General features: G+C 45.9%; 1 protein-coding gene across 2 annotated transcripts in view; it reads right to left on the bottom strand.

Annotated features, from left to right (window-relative positions):
- The window catches only part of SYT5 (synaptotagmin 5), a 475,772-nt gene that overhangs the window by 93,460 nt on the left and 358,565 nt on the right, over positions 1-23,747 (bottom strand). For both annotated transcript variants that reach the window (XM_063942827.1, XM_063942826.1), the window contains exon 3: positions 9,330-9,511. In XM_063942827.1, the coding sequence (XP_063798897.1) occupies positions 9,330-9,511 (182 nt within the window). The remainder of the gene's footprint in view (positions 1-9,329; positions 9,512-23,747) is intronic.

Genomic DNA, 23,747 nt, shown 5'->3' with positions numbered 1-23,747 from the left:
TATGCAAATTATAGAGGTTAGTTCAGTGCTGATTGGTTACCACGGGCACTTCTCCACTGGCTCACTTCTCCGCTCTTACCACTGCTTAGTAAATGTCCCCAAAAAACACCTACCAGCTTCTCTGATATGCTGCTGCATCTGACGACACAGAGTCAAATCAACTGCATGAACATCAGACATATGAGCAACATTCAGGTTACTCGGGATGTCTGGCAAAATCACGTTGGGGGTCAATGCAGCTGCGCCCAAGGATGCAGCCACTGGATTCAGCATGCCCAGAAAATCGGTCCTACACCTCCCTGTTTTCTGGAACACTCCCCTTCACCACCCACAAATGCCAGCAGCATGTCACTCAGGCAGCAGCTTTTGGGGTTCTGCGATTAACATGTGCAGTGTTGCTCCTGCGCAGATCAGAAACCATAAAAGAAATAATAAGATTTTACTCACCGGTAAATCTATTTCTCGTAGTCCGTAGTGGATGCTGGGACTCCGTAAGGACCATGGGGAATAGCGGCTCCGCAGGAGACTGGGCACAACTAAAGAAAGCTTTAGGACTACCTGGTGTGCACTGGCTCCTCCCACTATGACCCTCCTCCAGACCTCAGTTAGGATACTGTGCTCGGAAGAGCTGACACAATAAGGAAGGATTTTGAATCCCGGGTAAGACTCATACCAGCCACACCAATCACACCGTATAACTCGTGATACTATACCCAGTTAACAGTATGAAATATAACTGAGCCTCTCCACAGATGGCTCAACAATAACCCTTTAGTTAAGCAATAACTATAAACAAGTATTGCAGACAATCCGCACTTGGGATGGGCGCCCAGCATCCACTACGGACTACGAGAAATAGATTTACCGGTGAGTAAAATCTTATTTTCTCTAACGTCCTAAGTGGATGCTGGGACTCCGTAAGGACCATGGGGATTATACCAAAGCTCCCAAACGGGCGGGAGAGTGCGAATGACTCTGCAGCACCGAATGAGCAAACTCTAGGTCCTCCTCAGCCAGGGTATCAAACTTGTAGACTGTTGCAAAAATGTTTGAACCCGACCAAGTAACAGCTCGGCAAAGTTGTAAAGCCGAGACCCCTCGGGCAGCCGCCCAAGAAGAGCCCACTTTCCTCGTGGAATGGGCTTTTACAGATTTAGGGTGCGGCAGTCCAGCCGCAGCATGTGCAAGTTGAATCGTGCTACAGATCCAGCGAGCAATAGTCTGCTTAGAAGCAGGAGCACCCAGCTTGTTGGGTGCATACAGGATAGATAGCGAGTCAGTTTTCCTGACTCCAGCCGTCCTGGAACATATACTTTTCAGGGCCCTGACTACGTCCAGTAACTTGGAATCCTCCAAGTCCCAAGTAGCCGCAGGCACCACAATAGGTTGGTTCACATGAAAAACTGATACCACCTTAGGAAGGAATTGGGAACGAGTCCTCAATTCCGCCTTATCCATATAAAATACAGATAAGGGCTTTTGTATGACAAAGCCGCCAATTCTGATACACGCCTGGCCGACGCCAAGGCCCACAGCATGACCACTTTCCACGTGAGGTATTGTAGCTCCACGGATTTAAGTGGCTCAACCCAATGCGACTTCAGGAAATCCAACACCACGTTGAGATCCCATGGTGCCACTTGAGGCACAAACGGGGGCTGACTATGCAGCACTCCCTTAACAAAAGTCTGAACTTCAGGCAGTAAAGCCAGTTTTATTTTGGAAGAAAATCGATAGAGCCGAAATCTGGACCTTCATGGAACCCAATTTTAGGCCCATAGGCACCTCTGACTGTAGGAAGTGCAGAAATCGACCTAGCTGAAATTTCTCCTTTGGGGCCTCCCTGGCCTCACAGCACGCAACATATTTCCGCCATATGCGGTGATAATGGTTTGCGTTCACTTCTGTCCTAGCTTTAAATAGCGTAGGGATAACTTCCTCCAGAATGCCCATTTCCTTCAGTATCCGGCGTTCAACCGCCATGCCGTCAAACGCAGCTGCGGTACGTCTTGGAACAGACAGGCCCCCTGCTGCAGCAGGTCCTGTCTGAGCGGCAGAGGCCATGGGTCCTCTGAGATCATTTCTTGGAGTTCTGAGTACCAAGCTCTTCTTGGCCCACCCGGAACAATGAGTATAGTTCTTACTCCTCTCCTTCTTATTATTCTCATTACCCTGGGTAAGAGAGGCAGAGAAGGGAACACCTACACCGACTGGTACACCCACGGTGTTACCAGAGTGTCCACAGCTATCGCCTGAGGGTCCCTTGACCTGGCGCAATATCTTTGTAACTGTTTGTTGAGGCGGGACGCCATCATGTCCACCTGTGGCCTTTCCCAACGGTGTACAATCAATTGGTAGACTTCTGGATGAAGTCCCCACTCTCCCGGGTGGAGGTCGTGTCTTCTGAGAAAGTCTGCTTCTCAGTTGTCCACGCCGGGAACGAACACTGCTGACAGTGCTAACACATGATTTTCCGCCCATCGGAGAATCCTTGTGGCTTCTGCCATCGCCATCCTGCTTCTTGTGCCGCCCTGTCGGTTTACATGAGCGACCGCAGTGATGTTGTCTGACTGGATCAGCACCGGCCGGTGTTGAAGCAGGGGTCTAGCCTGACTTAGGACATTGTAAATGGCCCTTAGTTCCAGAATATTTGTGTGTAGGGAAGTCTCCTGACTTTTCCATAGCCTTGGAAGTTTCTTCCCTGTGTGACTGCCCCCCCAGCCTCGAAGGCTGGCATCCGTGGTCACCAGGACCCAGTCCTGTATGCCGAATCTGCGGCCCCCTAGAAGATGAGCACTCTGCAGTCACCACAACAGTGACACCCTGGCCCTTGGAGACAGGGTTATCCGCCGATGCATCTGAAGATGCGACCCGGACCACTTGTCTCACAGATCCCACTGGAAGATTCTTGCATGGGACCTGGCGAATGGAATTTCTTCGTAAGAAGCTACCATCTTTCCCAGGGCTCGCGTGCATTGATGCACCTACACCTGTATTTGTATTAGGAGGTCTCTGTCTAGAGACAACAACTCCTTGGACTTCTCCCCAGGGAGAAACACATTTTTATCCTGTTCTGTGTCCAGAACCATACCCAGGAACAGTAGACGCGTCGTAGGAACCAGCTGCGACTTAGGAATAATCAGAATCCAGCCGTGCTGGTGTAGCACTTCCCGAGATAGTGCTACTCCGACGAACAACTGCTCCCTGGACCTCGCCTTTATAAGGAGATCGTCCAAGTACGGGATAATTATTTCGGCCATTACCTTGGTAAATACCTCGGTGCCGGGGACAGACCAACGGCAACGTCTGGAATTGGTAATGACAATCCTGTACCACAATTTTGAGGTACTCCTGGTGAAAAGGGTAAATAAGAACATGCAGGTAAGCATCCTTGATGTCCAGTGATACCATGAAATTCTCCTTGCTTGCAATTATCGCCCTGAGCGATTCCATTTTGAACTTGAACCTTCGTATATAAGTGTTCAAGGATTTCAATTTTAGAATGGGTCTCACCGAACCGTCTGGTTTCGGTACCACAACATTTTGGAATAGTAACCCCGGCCTTGTTGAAGGAGGGGTACCTTGATTTCACCTGCTGGAAGTACAGCTTGTGAATTGCCGCCAGTACTACCTTTCTCCGAGGGCAGCAGGCAAGGCTGATGTGAGGTAACGGCGAGGGGGAGTCGCCTCGAAATCCAGCCTGTATCCCTGTGATACTACTTGCAGAACCAAGGGATCCACCTGTGGGCAAGCCCACTGGTCTCTGAAGTTCCCGAGACGCGCCCCCACCGCACCTGTCTCCACCTGTGGAGCCCCAGCGTCATGCGGTGGACTCAGAGGAAGCGGGGGAAGATTTTTGATCCTGGGAACTGGCTGTCTGGTGCAGCATTTTCCTTCTTCCCTTGCCTCTGTGCAGAAAGGAAGCGCCTTTGACCCGCTTGCTTTTCTGAAGCCGAAAGGACTGTACCTGAAAATACGGTACTTTCTTAGGCTGTGAGGAACCTGAGGTAAAAATTTTTATTCCCAGCTGTTGCTGTGGATACGAGGTCCCAGAGACCATCCCCAAACAATTCCTCACCCTTATAAGGCAGAATCTCCATGTGCCTTTTAAAGGCAGCATCACCTGTCCACTGCCGGGTTTCTAATACCCTCCTTGCAAAATGGACATTGCATTAATTCTGTATGCCAGCCGGCAAATATCCCTCTGTGCATCCTTCATATATAAAACGATGTCTTTAATATGCTCTATGTTAGCAAAATATTATCCCTGTCTAGGGTATTAATATTATCTGACAGGGTATCAGACCACGCTGCAGCAGCACTATTTATGCTGAGGCAATTGCAGGTCTCAGTATAGAACCTGAGTGTGTATATACAGACTTCAGGATAGCCTCCTGCTTTTTATCAGCAGGCTCCTTCAAGGTGGCCGTATCCTAAGACGGCAGTGCCACCTTTTTTGACAAACGTGTGAGCGTCTTATCCACCCTGGGGGATATCTCCCAACGTGACCTATCCTCTGGCAGGAAAGGGTACGCCATCAGTAACTTTTTAGAAATTACCAGTTTCTTATTGGGGGAACCCACGGTTCTTCACACACTTCATTCACTCATCTGATGGGGGAACAAAACACTGGCTGCTTTTTCTCCCCAAAAAGAAAACCCCTTTTATGTGGTACTTGGGTTCATATCAGAAATGTGTAACACATTTTTTATTGCCGAGATCATGTAACGGATGTTCCTAGTGGATTGTGTATATATCTCAACCTCATCGACACTGGAGCCAGACTCCGTGTCGACATCTGTGTCTGCCATCTGAGGTAACGGGCGTTTTTTGAGCCCCTGATGGCCTTTGAGACGCCTGGGCAGGCGCGGGCTGAGAAGCCGGCTGTCCCACAGCTGTTTTACGTCATCCAGCCTTCTATGTAAGGAGTTGACATTGTCGGTTAATACCTTCCACCTATCCATCCACTCTGGTGTCGGCCCCACAGGGGGCGACATCCCATTTTCGGCCTCTGCTCCACCTCCACGTAACCTTCCTCATCCCACATGTCGACACAGCCGTACCGACACACAGCACACACACAGGGAATGCTCTGACTGAGGACAGGACCCCACAAAGTCCTTTGGGGAGACAGAGAGAGTATGCCAGCACACACCAGAGCGCTATATAATGCAGGGATTAACACTATAACTGAGTGATTTTCCCCCCAATAGCTGCTTGTATAAACAATATTGCGCCTAAATTTAGTGCCCCCCCTCTCTTTTTAACCCTTTGAGCCTGAAAACTACAGGGGAGAGCCTGGGGAGCTGTCTTCCAGCTGCACTGTGAAGAGAAAATGGCGCCAGTGTGCTGAGGGAGATAGCTCCGCCCCTTTTTCGCAGACTTTTCTCCCGCTTTTTAATGAATTCTGGCAGGGGTATTTATCACATATATAGCCTCTGGGGCTATATATTGTGATATTTTTGCCAGCCAAGGTGTTTTTATTGCTGCTCAGGGCGCCCCCCTCCAGCGCCCTGCACCCTCAGTGACCGGAGTGTGAAGTGTGTATGAGGAGCAATGGCGCACAGCTGCAGTGCTGTGCGCTACCTTGGTGAAGACTGATGTCTTCTGCCGCCGATTTTCCGGACTCTTCTTGCTTCTGGCTCTGTAAGGGGGCCGGCGGCGCGGCTCCGGGACTGAACATCAATGGCCGGTTCCATGCGGTCGATCCCTCTGGAGCTAATGGTGTCCAGTAGCCTAAGAAGCCCAAGCTACCACCAGTTAGGTAGGTTCGCTTCTTCTCCCCTTAGTCCCTCGCTGCAGTGAGTCTGTTGCCAGCAGATCTCACTGTAAAATAAAAAACCTAAAATATACTTTCTTTCTAGGAGCTCAGGAGAGCCCCTAGTGTGCATCCAGCTCAGCCGGGCACAAGAATCTAACTGAGGTCTGGAGGAGGGTCATAGTGGGAGGAGCCAGTGCACACCAGGTAGTCCTAAAGCTTTCTTTAGTTGTGCCCAGTCTCCTGCGGATCCGCTATTCCCCATGGTCCTTACGGAGTCCAAGCATCCACTTAGGACGTTAGAGAAATAGAATTTAATATAAATCCCTGAATCAGGCCTAGTATCCACACTGTCACCAGTGTTTTTTGTTTTTTTAAACTAACACATTTTCATCCACCTGACACTCACCGCCCACATCTCTCTTTTGTTCTCATTCTTCTTTCTTTAGATTTTTTTGTGCTGGGCCCTGTACACCTTATGTTTCGCTTTGTATTTTAGCAATTATACACTCTGCATAAAATGTGTGCATGATAATAGTAATACGCAGCATCTGTATCACCTCCTAGAGGTAATTGTATACACAGAAACCAGTAGCTAGAATCTGGACAGCTGAATTCTTTGGCTCAGGTTATAGCCACCAGCTTGTCAATTTATCTCAGAATTTCAGTGAAAGTGTTGCTGCAGCTTTCACAACATATTGCCAATTTACTGCTGTCTAACAAACGGTGACAGTAATGAGACATCACAATGATAGATGAAAAGGAGGAAACAAAACTCGCACTCCTCTAGGTACCATGGAGCAGAAGTCATCCAACTGGAGACAACATATGATGACACAACAAATGCTTCAGTCTTGTTTATAAATTCATCTTGCACACAAGTATTTTGGAAATCCTCCAGATTACCTGGCTGCCAAATAGAAAGGAAAGCACTTACGTGGAGAGATAATTATGATATTCAGTACGATTGTGACTGCCAAAAAACACACTTACTGTATCCATAGGGCAAAAACAGAATGCAAAAGCAGGAACGTATAGGACACAGATGAGAAGGATCTTTGGCATGCATGGTGCATGTACATAAATATTGATAGTCATTGGAGAGACGTAATTAAAATGTAAACTGCTTGTTATATAAAAAAGATATTATTAACGTCAACATGCAAATAAGCAAAAAGGTTGTGAGACAGATGTAACCAAACTATGGATCAGGACCCCATGTGGGAACCCAAAATTTGTTTTTGGGTTGTCATTATTGTCAGATGTGTATAGCATTTTAATGGAAATAGACCATCTTGGAGTCCCGGGAAAATGGCTTTGTGAGATATGGGGTATGAAAACGATGGCGTACTGAAAATGTTGGCCCAGCTAAAAAAAAAACATATATAGCAGAGGTTCCCAAACGCGGTCCTCAAGGCACCCCAACGGTCCAGGTTTTAAATGTATCCATGCTTGGCCACAGGTGACTTAAGTAGCACCTCAGTCAATTTGATTTAAGTATCTGTGCTGAGCCATGGATATACCTAAATCCTGGACTGTTGGGGTGCCTTGAGGACCGCGTTTGGGAACCTCTGATAGACAGCATAACTGTTCTTCTGGACACATTTTAGAACAATACATAGAAGTTCAGGTAAGGCAGCAGGAGGACTTAAATTATATTCTACCTAAAACAATAACTAATTAACTATAAATGTAGTTCAACTGGGTAAAATAAAGGATAAACATTGGTTGGGCGACAGATGTGTCCAATGGTTCTTTACTTCACAAGTCATAAAGGTTTCAAAGTCCCTCTACAGCAAACTTCCTGCTTCGATGAATGAGAGTAACACAGTGTAGGGTAACCAAAGTAGAGAAGAGTGAAGTGCAGCATGGAAGTTTTGGCTCAAGCATGGCCCGCAGTGTCTGCAGCCTGATACAATGAAAATACACTTCAATAACATTTCTCTACTCTGTTAAATGGAGGCGGCTTGTGGGATAGCATGACGCCAAGAGATAAATATTGATAACAGAGGGGTGCACTACTGAGCAGACGCCAGTCTTCATGATCTCCAGGGAGGCTTCATGTCCTAAGCCAAGGTGGCCACTGAGATAACAGCTGAGCATGCGCTGGGGCCATTCTGTTTGTTTACTGTGTTAGAGCATCACAGTGGAATAAACATATCTTCAACTTACTGCCGGAAAGACCTGCAAATACCTGCAATCCACAAGGATTCCTGTGTTCCTGCACCACTTTCCAGTACCTTCATGTACTCATCCACTGGTGAGCTGTATGACACCCTGCTCCATGAGACCTAGTGTGTAACAGTGAGTATGGCTGTACGTGCTATCTATCCATAAACCAACATCTCTGGGTAAGTAACTGGACAGTTTATACAGTACTTTGAGTTATCCACAGGTGTGTGCCTATATACCTCTGCAATATCACCACCTGTACACACATACAGTAATTTCCAACAAATATTACTTGTTAGTCTTTGATCAGCCTTCAAAGAAGTTGTTAAAATGTAGGAGTTTATATACCAATATCTTGATTTTCAGTGTTTTTTCTGTGTTTTTTTTCAAGATAAAAAGCTGTGATTTTATTAAAAAAAACAAAAACAATGATCAACACCTTAAAATGGAAAACGCCTTAGATTTTATATTAATTTCGGTGAGGCCATGTATTCTAATGGTTGTACTGTACATGCACAAAAGTTTTATTTTTTCCCCATTTCACTTGTATTGAACCTACATTGCCTTCCCTTGTCTGAAACCATTGTAAACATTTTTTTGGTACATCCACAGTAATCTGTTCAATTGTTCTTTTATAGATTTAACAAATTTAAACTAGAACTTAAAGTAAGCAGTTTTAATAATTTACTAATGTCTGTTGATTTCTTAAAAAACAGATTTGAAAAAACTGGTGCTATAGAAAAGGGCGATTCAAAAGTCCCAGTACACCCTTTTGTTTCAAAAACTGTGCAGGAAATGGGAAAACTGACTTAGATTCAAGAAGGCCAATTTCAAGATGGCGCCCATGTTCGGTACATACCCTAAAAGATAACCCACCTCACCCATACCTTACTGGAGTATTCAGTTTTCCCATTTCCTGCACAGTTTTTGAAACAAAGGGTGGACTGCGACTTTTGAATCACCCTGTATATAGGTCAAAATACCATAGATCCTGTGTTCAGGATATCAACCTGTAAATCCATAAAAACTTGTTATTTCTTAAATCACTGTTTATGCAAATATATTATAGTTGATTCACCCACAGAACTGAATTGTAGGCAATCCATGTTGTGTTATCTCAGTTCACCATATCATCTGGCCATTTATTGGTAAACACACATGCTCTTTGTTAAACTATAGTCATCACCTACACATGGTGGAGCCAGCTATTTTGAAGAATGAACCACAATTCACAATAATGCAGCATATGAAATCGCTAGGAGCTAGTGACTGAGGCATGGGCTACAAAGTGCCTCAGTGATGTTGCTAGTTTCTAGAGAAAGCTTGACTCATCTAAAATTGTCTTTGTACAATCGGACTTTGCTATTGATAGTTGTGCGATGTGTGTATGGTGGATTACCTTATCAATGTAACTCTTCCCCAAGTCCTTCACCTCCTTCATGTTGATTTGGGCCTTGACCTTATCTTTGCCTTTCTTGCCTTTCTTCTTCTTTCCGCAGCATTTCTTACAGATGCAGAAACAGCAGCATAGTAGGAGCAGTCCAGCCACAATCAGAATGGTAGCCAGAGCCCATGGAGGAACTGACAGTAAAGGAAGATAAAATGCAAAACAATTTATCAGATGGTCATGGCAAGTACACCACAGTATCTATGGGGTCTACTTGCCTTGGATGGAGATAAAGTGGACAGAGATAACGTACCAACAAATCAGCTCCTAACTGCCATGTCACAGACTGGGTTTGAAAAATGACAGGTGCTGAATGGCTGGTTCTTTATCTCTGTCGACTTTGGTTCCGGTATGAATGGTCGACCATGTTATGGTCGACAGTCATTAGGTCGACCACTATTGGTCAACATTGACATGGTCGACATGGACACATGGTCGACACATGAAAATGGTCGACACATGAAAAGGTCGACATGAGTTTTTTAACTTTTTTTGTGTCGTTTTTTTGCGTAAAGTGACTGGGAACGCCAATTAGTGCACCGCGTCCACTCGCATGGCTCGCTTCGCTCGCCATGCTTCGGGCATGGTGCCTTCGCTCCGCTACCGCTTCGCTCGGCACAGATTACCGTTCCAATCGTAGTCCACGTGGATCGTAAAGTATGGAAAAGTTCCCCAAAAGGAAAAAAACTAAAAAAAAACTCATGTCGACCTTTTCATGTGTCGACCATTTTCATGTGTCGACCATGTGTCCATGTCGACCATGTCAATGTCGACCAATAGTGGTCGACCTAATGACTGTCGACCATAACATGGTCGACCATGTGAACGGATACCGTCCACTTTACCTCCATTCTTGGGTTAGTAAATAGACCCATATTTTTTCATAGGCAACTGATTGAGCTCTAGATCTTGCTCTGCCCAACTACAACTCCCAGGATACTTTTCCAGCTAGAAGAGAGACAAATGTCTCATATACCTGATAATTTCTCAAACACCATGTTGCATTTTATAACATCATATGAAACAAATATGACCGTTACATTTTCACTTCTCTTGAAGTGCTGAGTCATAAAAATAAGAATTGCTTATTTGAGCGTACAAGCCCACCTGTGATGTCGGTAAGGTGCATTTATTCTTGAAATGTTTGCTAGATGCCAGAGGTGTGCCAAGCCAATAGCAGGGGTGCAAGGGTGCTGAGAGGGAGGTAGGTACTAATAACCTAAGCTAGCTTGCAAGGCAATTTTAATGACACCCTGTAAGAATCAGTAGCCATGCCCCCTACATATGCACCACCCAAGAACCACAAACAAATGTACATAAGACTGGCGCTTGTGCATAAAACCAGGTACAATAGAAGAAAGTATACAGTCACTGAGATACAATCTGCTAAATTAAAAGGTGAGATTTATTTTTCAATTGTTACAACATTGATGAATAAACAACTTATAACCATGTGATCAGTGTGTATGCGTTAACACTTTAAAACATGTGTAAATACACAAACCAAATGGAGTCATACCGGAAAGAATATGTATCTCACTTGCAGCAGCAATTATCTGTAGCAAACTTTAGTAAGTAAGTCACCCTATGTCCCATCAATGGGCTATAGCAGAAGGTTAGAAGTGCCTGAAGTGGGATTAGGTGAAAGACGGAAGAGTCCGGACTCCGGAAGGCAGGACCGGACCAGCAACCTGCAGCAACCTCGGCTGCTGTGGAACTTTCTGCTGCGTGACAGCTTTCACACACAGGGATGAGCAAAGAGAGCTTCATAGCGGCAAAAGTCGCTATAGGGAGCTGATCCGTTGTTCCGCAGTCCATACCTTTCCAACAGTGCAGCCGAGGATCAGGCAGGGACTGTACTTCTTCCTGCACCATTTGTTGTTTGTCATACATGGGGGCATGCACAGGGAGCGCCAAAGTGGAACAGGTCGCTGCAGGTAAACAGTCCGGTCTAGCGTTCTGGAGTCCGGACCATTCAGTCTTTAACCCAATCCCCTGACGCACCTGCTATTATATAAGCATGTATTTAAGGCCGTGTGCCCGAGTGCCCTCGGGTAATGCTGCCGGACTGCACTGGAGATAGATGCCGGGAGGTTCACACAGAGCCAGCCCTAACCAATATGATGCCCTAGGAAAGATTTAGGCTGGTGCCCCCTTGCACAGACGCTACTGTAGTTATGACTCTGACCCTGTACCCCTTTCCTAGCACCATCACCCCATAGCAGTCCACAATTTGGTGCTTCAGATGAGCGCCTGAAATTTTTCGGGTTTTGTGTTTTGGTTTTGGGTTCGGTTCCGCGGCCGTGTTTTGGGTTCGAACGCGTTTTGGCAAAACCTCACCGAATTTTTTTTGTCGGATTCGGGTGTGTTTTGGATTCGGGTGTTTTTTTCAAAAAACACTAAAAAACAGCTTAAATCATAGAATTTGGGGGTCATTTTGATCCCAAAGTATTATTAACCTCAAAAACCATAATTTACACTCATTTTCAGTCTATTCTGAATACCTCACACCTCACAATATTATTTTTAGTCCTAAAATTTGCACCGAGGTCGCTGTGTGAGTAAGATAAGCGACCCTAGTGGCCGACACAAACACCGGGCCCATCTAGGAGTGGCACTGCAGTGTCACGCAGGATGTCCCTTCCAAAAAACCCTCCCCAAACAGCACATGACGCAAAGAAAAAAAGAGGCGCAATGAGGTAGCTGTGTGAGTAAGATTAGCGACCCTAGTGGCCGACACAAACACCGGGCCCATCTAGGAGTGGCACTGCAGTGTCACGCAGGATGGCCCTTCCAAAAAACCCTCCCCAAACAGCACATGACGCAAAGAAAAAAAGAGGCGCAATGAGGTAGCTGTGTGAGTAAGATTAGCGACCCTAGTGGCCGACACAAACACCGGGCCCATCTAGGAGTGGCACTGCAGTGTCACGCAGGATGTCCCTTCCAAAAAACCCTCCCCAAACAGCACATGACGCAAAGAAAAAAAGAGGCGCAATGAGGTAGCTGACTGTGTGAGTAAGATTAGCGACCCTAGTGGCCGACACAAACACCGGGCCCATCTAGGAGTGGCACTGCAGTGTCACGCAGGATGTCCCTTCCAAAAAACCCTCCCCAATCAGCACATGATGCAAAGAAAAAGAAAAGAAAAAAGAGGTGCAAAATGGAATTGTCCTTGGGCCCTCCCACCCACCCTTATGTTGTATAAACAAAACAGGACATGCACACTTTAACCAACCCATCATTTCAGTGACAGGGTCTGCCACACGACTGTGACTGATATGACGGGTTGGTTTGGACCCCCCCCAAAAAAGAAGCAATTAATCTCTCCTTGCACAAACTGGCTCTACAGAGGCAAGATGTCCACCTCATCTTCACCCTCCGATATATCACCGTGTACATCCCCCTCCTCACAGATTATCAATTCGTCCCCACTGGAATCCACCATCTCAGCTCCCTGTGTACTTTGTGGAGGCAATTGCTGCTGGTCAATGTCTCCGCGGAGGAATTGATTATAATTCATTTTAATGAACATCATCTTCTCCACATTTTCTGGATGTAACCTCGTACGCCGATTGCTGACAAGGTGAGCGGCGGCACTAAACACTCTTTCGGAGTACACACTTGTGGGAGGGCAACTTAGGTAGAATAAAGCCAGTTTGTGCAAGGGCCTCCAAATTGCCTCTTTTTCCTGCCAGTATAAGTACGGACTGTGTGACGTGCCTACTTGGATGCGGTCACTCATATAATCCTCCACCATTCTATCAATGTTGAGAGAATCATATGCAGTGACAGTAGACGACATGTCCGTAATCGTTGTCAGGTCCTTCAGTCCGGACCAGATGTCAGCATCAGCAGTCGCTCCAGACTGCCCTGCATCACCGCCAGCGGGTGGGCTCGGAATTCTGAGCCTTTTCCTCGCACCCCCAGTTGCGGGAGAATGTGAAGGAGGAGATGTTGACAGGTCGCGTTCCGCTTGACTTGACAATTTTGTCACCAGCAGGTCTTTCAACCCCAGCAGACTTGTGTCTGCCGGAAAGAGAGATCCAAGGTAGGCTTTAAATCTAGGATCGAGCACGGTGGCCAAAATGTAGTGCTCTGATTTCAACAGATTGACCACCCGTGAATCCTTGTTAAGTGAATTAAGGGCTGCATCCACAAGTCCCACATGCCTAGCGGAATCGCTCCCTTTTAGCTCCTTCTTCAATGCCTCCAGCTTCTTCTGCAAAAGCCTGATGAGGGGAATGACCTGACTCAGGCTGGCAGTGTCTGAACTGACTTCACGTGTGGCAAGTTCAAAGGGCATCAGAACCTTGCACAACGTTGAAATCATTCTCCACTGCACTTGAGACAGGTGCATTCCACCTCCTATATCGTGCTCAATTGTATAGGCTTGAATGGCCTTTTGCTGCTCCTCCAACCTCTGAAGCATATAGAGGGTTGAATTCCACCTCGTTACCACTTCTTGCTTCAGATGATGGCAGGGCAGGTTCAGTAGTTTTTGGTGGTGCTCCAGTCTTCTGTACGTGGTGCCTGTACGCCGAAAGTGTCCCGCAATTTTTCTGGCCACCGACAGCATCTCTTGCACGCCCCTGTCGTTTTTTAAAAAATTCTGCACCACCAAATTCAAGGTATGTGCAAAACATGGGACGTGCTGGAATTTGCCCATATTTAATGCACACACAATATTGCTGGCGTTGTCCGATGCCACAAATCCACAGGAGAGTCCAATTGGGGTAAGCCATTCCGCGATGATCTTCCTCAGTTGCCGTAAGAGGTTTTCAGCTGTGTGCGTATTCTGGAAACCGGTGATACAAAGCGTAGCCTGCCTAGGAAAGAGTTGGCGTTTGCGAGATGCTGCTACTGGTGCCGCCGCTGCTGTTCTTGCGGCGGGAGTCCATACATCTACCCAGTGGGCTGTCACAGTCATATAGTCCTGACCCTGCCCTGCTCCACTTGTCCACATGTCCGTGGTTAAGTGGACATTGGGTACAGCTGCATTTTTTAGGACACTGGTGACTCTTTTTCTGAGGTCTGTGTACATTTTCGGTATCGCCTGCCTAGAGAAATGGAACCTAGATGGTATTTGGTACCGGGGACACAGTACCTCCAACAAGTCTCTAGTTGGCTCTGCAGTAATGATGGATACCGGAACCACGTTTCTCACCACCCAGGATGCCAAGGCCTCATTTATCCGCTTTGCAGTAGGATGACTGCTGTGATATTTCATCTTCCTCGCAAAGGACTGTTGAACAGTCAATTGCTTACTGGAAGTAGTACAAGTGGGCTTACGACTTCCCCTCTGGGATGACCATCGACTCCCAGCGGCAACAACAGCAGCGCCAGCAGCAGTAGGCGTTACACGCAAGGATGCATCGGAGGAATCCCAGGCAGGAGAGGACTCGTCAGAATTGCCAGTGACATGGCCTGCAGGACTATTGGCATTCCTGGGGAAGGAGGAAATTGACACTGAGGGAGTTGGTGGGGTGGTTTGCGTGAGCTTGGTTACAAGAGGAAGGGATTTACTGGTCAGTGGACTGCTTCCGCTGTCACCCAAAGTTTTTGAACTTGTCACTGACTTATTATGAATGCGCTGCAGGTGACGTATAAGGGAGGATGTTCCGAGGTGGTTAACGTCCTTACCCCTACTTATTACAGCTTGACAAAGGGAACACACGGCTTGACACCTGTTGTCCGCATTTCTGGTGAAATACCTCCACACCGAAGAGCTGATTTTTTTGGTATTTTCACCTGGCATGTCAACGGCCATATTCCTCCCACGGACAACAGGTGTCTCCCCGGGTGCCTGACTTAAACAAACCACCTCACCATCAGAATCCTCCTGGTCAATTTCCTCCCCAGCGCCAGCAACACCCATATCCTCCTCATCCTGGTGTACTTCAACACTGACATCTTCAATCTGACTATCAGGAACTGGACTGCGGGTGCTCCTTCCAGCACTTGCAGGGGGCGTGCAAATGGTGGAAGGCGCATGCTCTTCACGTCCAGTGTTGGGAAGGTCAGGCATCGCAACCGACACAATTGGACTCTCCTTGTGGATTTGTGATTTCGAAGAATGCACAGTTCTTTGCTGTGCTGCTTTTGCCAGCTTGAGTCTTTTCATTTTTCTAGCGAGAGGCTGAGTGCTTCCATCCTCATGTGAAGCTGAACCACTAGCCATGAACATAGGCCAGGGCCTCAGCCGTTCCTTGCCACTCCGTGTGGTAAATGGCATATTGGCAAGTTTACGCTTCTCCTCCGACAATTTTATTTTAGGTTTTGGAGTCCTTTTTTTACTGATATTTGGTGTTTTGGATTTGACATGCTCTGTACTATGACATTGGGCATCGGCCTTGGCAGACGACGTTGCTGGCATTTCATCGTCTTGGCCATGACTAGTGGCAGCAGCTTCAGCACGAGGTGGAAGTGGATCTTGATCTTTCCCTAATTTTGGAACCTCAACATTTTTGTTCTCCATATTTTAATAGGCACAACTAAAAGGCACCTCAGGTAAACAATGGAGATGGATACTAGTATACAATTATGGACTGCCTGCCGACTGCAGACACAGAGGTAGCCACAGCCGTGAACTACCGTACTGTACTGTGTCTGCAGCTAATATAGACTGGTTGATAAAGAGAAGATGTCTATGTAACTATGTATGTATAAAGAAGACTGAAAAAAATCCACGGTTAGGTGGTATACAATTATGGACGGACTGCCTGCCGAGTGCAGACACAGAGGTAGCCACAGCCGTGAACTACCGTACTGTACTGTGTCTGCAGCTAATATAGACTGGTTGATAAAGAGAAGATGTCTATGTAACTATGTATGTATAAAGAAGAATGAAAAAAAACCACGGTTAGGTGGTATACAATTATGGACGGACTGCCTGCCGAGTGCAGACACAGAGGTAGCCACAGCCGTGAACTACCGTACTGTACTGTGTCTGCAGCTAATATAGACTGGTTGATAAAGAGAAGATGTCTATGTAACTATGTATGTATAAAGAAGAATGAAAAAAATCTACGGTTAGGTGGTATTACAATTATGGACGGACTGCCTGCCGAGTGCAGAGACACAGAGGTAGCCACAGCCGTGAACTACCGTACTGTGTCTGCTGCGACTGGATGATAAATGATATAAAAAATATATATATATCACTACTGCAGCCGGACAGGTATATATTATATATTATATAATGACGGACCTGCTGGACACTGTCTGTCAGCAGAATGAGTTTTATTTTTATAGAATAAAAAAAAAAAAAACACACAAGTGAAGTCACACGACGAGTGTTTAACTTTTTCAGGCAATCACAATATAAGTATACTACTAACTATACTGGTGGTCAGTGTGGTCAGGTCACTGGTCAGTCACACTGGCAGTGGCACTCCTGCAGCAAAAGTGTGCACTGTTTAATTTTAATATAATATGTACTCCTGGCTCCTGCTATAACCTATAACTGGCACTGCAGTAGTGCTCCCCAGTCTCCCCCACAATTATAAGCTGTGTGAGCTGAGCAGTCAGACAGATATATAATATATATAGATGATGCAGCACACTGGCCTGAGCCTGAGCAGTGCACACAGATATGGTATGTGACTGACTGAGTCACTGTGTGTATCGCTTTTTTCAGGCAGAGAACGGATATATTAAATAAACTGCACTGTGTGTCTGGTGGTCACTCACTATATAATATATTATGTACTCCTGGCTCCTGCTATAACCTATAACTGGCACTGCAGTAGTGCTCCCCAGTCTCCCCCACAATTATAAGCTGTGTGAGCTGAGCAGTCAGACATATATATATAATATTATATATAGATAATAGATGATGCAGCACACTGGCCTGAGCCTGAGCAGTGCACACAGATATGGTATGTGACTGACTGAGTCACTGTGTGTATCGCTTTTTTCAGGCAGAGAACGGATATATTAAATAAACTGCACTGTGTGTCTGGTGGTCACTCACTATATAATATATTATGTACTCCTGGCTCCTGCTATAACCTATAACTGGCACTGCAGTAGTGCTCCCCAGTCTCCCCCACAATTATAAGCTGTGTGAGCTGAGCAGTCAGACAGATATATATAATATTATATATAGATAATAGATGATGCAGCACACTGGCCTGAGCCTGAGCAGTGCACACAGATATGGTATGTGACTGACTGAGTCACTGTGTGTATCGCTTTTTTCAGGCAGAGAACGGATATATTAAATAAACTGCACTGTGTGTCTGGTGGTCACTCACTATATAATATATTATGTACTCCTGGCTCCTGCTATAACCTATAACTGGCACTGCAGTAGTGCTCCCCAGTCTCCCCCACAATTATAAGCTGTGTGAGCTGAGCAGTCAGACAGATATATATAATATTATATATAGATAATAGATGATGCAGCACACTGGCCTGAGCCTGAGCAGTGCACACAGATATGGTATGTGACTGAGTCACTGTGTGCTGTGTATCGCTTTTTTCAGGCAGAGAACGGATTATAAAGTAAACTGCACTGTCCTCACTAGTAAACTCTCTCCACTCAGTCTCTACACTTCTACAGTAACAGTACTCCTCCTAGTCAGCTCCAGTAAATCTCTCTCAGTCTCTTATAATCTAAATGGAGAGGACGCCAGCCACGTCCTCTCCCTATCAATCTCAATGCACGTGTGAAAATGGCGGCGACGCGCGGCTCCTTATATAGAATCCGAGTCTCGCGATAGAATCCGAGCCTCGCGAGAATCCGACAGCGTCATGATGACGTTCGGGCGCGCTCGGGTTAACCGAGCAAGGCGGGAAGATCCGAGTCGCTCGGACCCGTGAAAAAAAACATGAAGTTCTGGCGGGTTCGGATTCAGAGAAACCGAACCCGCTCATCTCTAGCTTCTACCCCCTATATTTTAAATAGAAACAGTGTGCACTTTCAGTGCGCAGCCCAAAACGGTGCATGTTCTTGATGGGAGGGGGCATGGCCACACAATAATGCCCCCGGTTGAAATTATGCCACACGGTACTGCAACTTTATTTACATCATATCATGCAATAGTGTCTCTTATTCACGTTACATCACACAGTAGTACCACATTACTCCTCACAGTAGTGTCCCTTATTCACATTACACCACACCATACTGCTCTTTATTCACATTAGACCACATAGTAGTGTACTTTCTATACGTTTCGCCACCAAGTACTGTAGTACACCTTATATACATAATGCCGCACATCAGTAATGCATTTTGTATGCAGATAGAGCCGCAGTCACACACAGAATATAGGCATGCTGCATATCATTTTAATCAGCAGAAGCTGCATGTGCCCCTAGGCATTTGCCTAGTTTGTCTATGCCTAGGGCCGGCTCTGGGTTCACAGAGCGCTGGCAGAGTCCCTGGTGAGATATGGTTAATACGGTTTGTGTCATGGTTAGACACCTATCCTTCAACCGCAGATTAAATTGATTACCTCAACAAAATACTATAATATCACGGTCAGGGAAACGATCTATGAAGTAAAGAGCCCCATACACTAGAACGATAATGCCCGATTTAAGCCCAATTCGGGCCGATATATTGGGTGAAATCGGGCATGTTCGTTGTGCTTAACAGCCGATCCGATCCGATGAGCGTTCCCGTGAGCATCGGATCGGATCACCCTAGATCCGACATATCACATGCGTATAAGACCTTGTAAACCACAACGTCAAGCTCCATGGTTCGACAACAGTGTTAGTGAGCTCAAGAAAAGGGGGCATAGACTGGAAAGACGATGGAGGAAGACTAACCTAGTGGATGACAAAACAAAACTAGTAAAGCATAACGAAGAATATCAATCGACAATCACTCGTAAGAAATCAGTTCCTGTCAAATGAGATCACAGCAGCAAACAATAGGCCAGCTCAACTTTTCTGCACAGTGGAGATGCTTTGCAAGCCAGCATGCTTGCAGACTGATGAGACCCTCTCCCAGGCAAGATGCAACGAGTTTGCAAACTTCTTTGCAGATAAAATATCCACCATCCGGGCTGGAATCTCCACAGTGCCATCAAAGGAGTGCCAAACTACAAAGCCTGCCAATATAAGCTACCTGCCTTCATGGACCAGCTTTGACCCAGTGAATGTAAAGGACACTGCTGAAATTGCTCGGATTTTGCGTCCCACCACCTGTGACCTGGACCCGGCCTTAACCAAGCTTCTAATAGGTTGTATGGATATAATTGGTCCTGTCTTTGCAAAAATTGTTCAATGCTCTTTGTAGACAGGCATCTTTTCTGGACCCCTAAAGGAAGCAATTGTTAGACCTCTTCTTAAAAAACCTAATTTAGATCCCGACTGCATGACCAACTACAGACCGGTATCAAACCTTCCTTTCCTAGGAAAGGTTATTGAGAAAGTGGTTGCAAAACAACTGGAAACCCGCCTGACAACCCATGATATTTATGATCCATTCCAATCAGGATTCAGGAGAAGACATAGCACTGAAACAGCCCTGGTGTGTGTGTTAAATGATCTTCTGATGGCAAGAGACAGAGGTGACTGTTCAATATTAATCCTTCTGGATCTCTCGGCAGCATTTGATACCGTGGACCATGGGCTTCTGATTTAGCGACTGATACATTTCTGTGATCTGGATGGCACAGTCCTAAGCTGGTTCAAATAATTTCTCACAGGCAGGTCACAAAGAGTATCGTCTGGATTATACTGATTACCCCCAGTGCCATTGCCATGTGGTGTCCCACAAGGTTCTATACTATCCCCCATGCTTTTTGCAGTATACATGCTCCCATTGGGCGAAATAATCAGGTGCCATGGCCTGATCTACCACTGCTATGCAGATGATACACAACTGTACTGGTCCTTTGCTCCGGGCACTGATAATTCAATAGCAACCCTAAATGGCTGTCTAGCTGAGCTACAGGAGTGGATGAGTGCCAGTTGGCTGCGACTGAACCCGGATAAAACAGAGGTCCTTATGATACGACCGCAACATCAAAGGACAAGACCGCAGCATAGCCAACCAACTGGACTTACACTCGGGGATTCAGAATTACAGACCAGTGATCGTGTGCAGAATCTTGGTGTTGTCCTGGATGGTGGCTTGACATTTAAACATCAGATACCAGCCACAATCAAATCCTCATTCTTTCACCTGAGGAACATAGCCAGAATCAAGCACTTAATTCCCTCAGATGATCTGCCAAAAGTCATACATGCATTTGTATCATCTCAATTAGACTTCTGTAATGCCCTCTACCTTGATCTCCCAGCAAACGAATTGCACCGCTTACAGCTGGTGCAAAACACAGCTGCCAGGCTGTTAACCAACCAGCCCCATTCTAGCCACATAAGACCCATCCTCTACTCCCTTCACTGGCTGCCTGTAAGATGGCGAATCATCTTCAAGATTGGCTTACTGAGTTTCAAAGCATTACATGACCAGGGCCCAAGGTACCTGAAGCAGCTTCTGACCCCATAATGCCCCACTCGATTACTGCGATCTGTAGATGAAGGACTTTTAACAGTACCTACAGGGTCGGACTGGCCAACAGGGGAACAGGAGAAACCACCGGTGTGCCCTACTGCCTGTGGGCCCTCCTCCTCCTCTAGGGATCAAGTTCCAGACTATCCTAGTGCACTGGATTTATGCATTATACATACAGTATGTTACATTATACTTCACAATAATTTGGTTTATTACCAAGGGGCACAGAACATGTAATGGTTAGCCAAACCTCCGTGGTGGCTGGCCACGCCCCCACTGGAACCTGGCTACACCTTTAAGCATGGGCCCCTACAGCAGCATTCCCCCGGTGGGCCTTTCGTGCCCCAGTACGACACTGAGTACCTGGAATCTCCCGTAATTCATCTGGGGGTCGAGCTTTTAGTCATGCGGCTCCGACTCTATGGAACTCACTTAACCGCACAGTGCGAGAGGCCCCAACTATAGAATCCTTCAAAAGTAGACTCAAGACTTTCCTGTTTACTCAAGCATTTCCATAATGTCCCTTTTAGTATCTTCATGCTTCTGTATTTTATGAAAATGTACTTCATTATTTTCTGTACTATATTATGCTATGTATCTGTTAAGCACCTTGAGTCCTATTGGAGAAAGAGCGCTATATAAATAAAATTATTATTATTATTATATCACGGATGCTGCACTCGTGATATGTCGGATCCCGCAGGAATGGATGGGATAGTAAAGGATACATCGTATGCAAAAGGACAGCATACGATGTATCTTTTACTATCCTGTCGCTCGGGAGGCTGCCGGGAGATTGAAGGGAAATCCTAGACGACATAACAGACCGTCATGTCGTCTTAGAGTATGGGGCCCTTTAGTCTATGGGCTGAATTCAGTTACCATCAAATGTAGAAATAGCCGCGATGCAGTGCCTATTCAATTACAACTCACAACATGGGACTCACTTATCAACAAGTGATTAAACTCATTGTGCATGACAAAACTCGTTGCATATGATAAATGGTGCTCCAGCCATTCAGCTCCTGCCACGTTTGAAAAATGACAGTTGGGAGCTGATTGGCTGGAGCCTCATTATCATACGCAATGAGTTTTATCATTCACAATGAGTTTTATCACTCGTTGATGAATTAGCCCCTAAGCCTGCAGGCTGCACGTAACGCACATATCTGTTCACCTTATCCTAAGGCTGGAACAGATATCCATGGCAAGTAGGGCTTTCCCATTTACTTATCCCAGAACCCATGGGTTAATGCCCGTTAGCCGCAGATTTACTGCATGAGGAAAAGGGGTAGCAACTGAATATATCCAACAGGCTACAACCCTTTGCCTCGTGCGATAAGCTATAGAGGCTAATTGAATCCAACCCTATAGGTCAGTTATGGCTAACCTTGACACTGCAGCTGTTGTTGAACTACTTACCCCAGCATGCCCTGCTACAGTTTTGTTATTTGGCCATGCTAAAACTGTTGCAGGGCATGATGGGATGTGCAGTTCAACAACAGCTGGAGTGTCAAGGTTAGCCATCACTGCTATAGGTATATGTGATTAGAAACGGAATTCATTGAAAATGGGTGAAATATTGCAAGTGGTGACACTTTACACAAATATAGGTATTCTGAAAGATGATATATGTTTTGTCACCACAAGCCTTTGTTCTATAGATTAATCATCTTTAATACATTGATTTAATTGGATAATGGTATGGATAACAATAACTGCTCTATTTTCTGAAGTATAAATGATTACTGTATCTGTATCTCAAGACCGGAAATACATTTGCAAAACGGGTGCTAGTACAGTATAACGCATAGATAACAGGAGGAACAGGAGTGTTTCAGGAAATAACGTCTATATTTAATTTATTTGTATGCAAAATATATTTATTATTCGCTATTTTCTAGTCACCTGTTCAACAGAAGTGCTTACACCTTATTTATTAGAACCTGATCTTTTCAAACTTAAATTCTCCGTCCTAGTCATGGACACCCATTTCCACTTTTACTGCCAAACTCTCCCAGTTTATTGTATACTCATTATACTCATGCATTATTTTTACTAACCTCCAGTCCAATGCACTACTCCTCTGCTGTAACCTATCCTGCTTCAGTGTGGTCAGGCAGGCTGCTCCTGACATCAGTAGAAAACATGGATGACAGAAAACCAATGATCTCTCACTATTGACGGGGACCCCTGAGTATCCTTAAGCACTGACTTCTGTTCATCGATGTTGCAAACAATCAATAATTGATAACATACATAGTAACATAGTAACATAGGCCCTCATTCCGAGTTGTTCGCTCGGTATTTTTCATCGCATCGCAGTGAAAATCCGCTTAGTACGCATGCGCAATGTTCGCACTGCGACTGCGCCAAGTAACTTTACTATGAAGAAAGTAATTTTACTCACGGCTTTTTCTTCGCTCCGGCGATCGTAGTGTGATTGACAGGAAATGGGTGTTACTGGGCGGAAACACGGCGTTTCAGGGGCGTGTGGCTGAAAACGCTACCGTTTCCGGAAAAAACGCAGGAGTGGCCGGAGAAACGGTGGGAGTGCCTGGGCGAACGCTGGGTGTGTTTGTGACGTCAACCAGGAACGACAAGCACTGAACTGATCGCACAGGCAGAGTAAGTCTGGAGCTACTCTGAAACTGCTAAGTAGTTAGTAATCGCAATATTGCGAATACATCGGTCGCAATTTTAAGAAGCTAAGATTCACTCCCAGTAGGCGGCGGCTTAGCGTGTGTAACTCTGCTAAATTCGCCTTGCGACCGATCAACTCGGAATGAGGGCCATAGTATCTGAGGTTGAAAAAAGACAATTGTCCATTGAGTTCAACCTATTTGTGGTGTCCTATGCATGATCATTTGACTAAAATTTCTGACTGATGCTGC

This window comes from Pseudophryne corroboree, chromosome 10 (assembly GCF_028390025.1).
Source record: "Pseudophryne corroboree isolate aPseCor3 chromosome 10, aPseCor3.hap2, whole genome shotgun sequence".
NCBI classification, from domain to species: domain Eukaryota; kingdom Metazoa; phylum Chordata; class Amphibia; order Anura; family Myobatrachidae; genus Pseudophryne; species Pseudophryne corroboree.
This window is presented reverse-complemented; position numbering and strand designations above follow the sequence as displayed.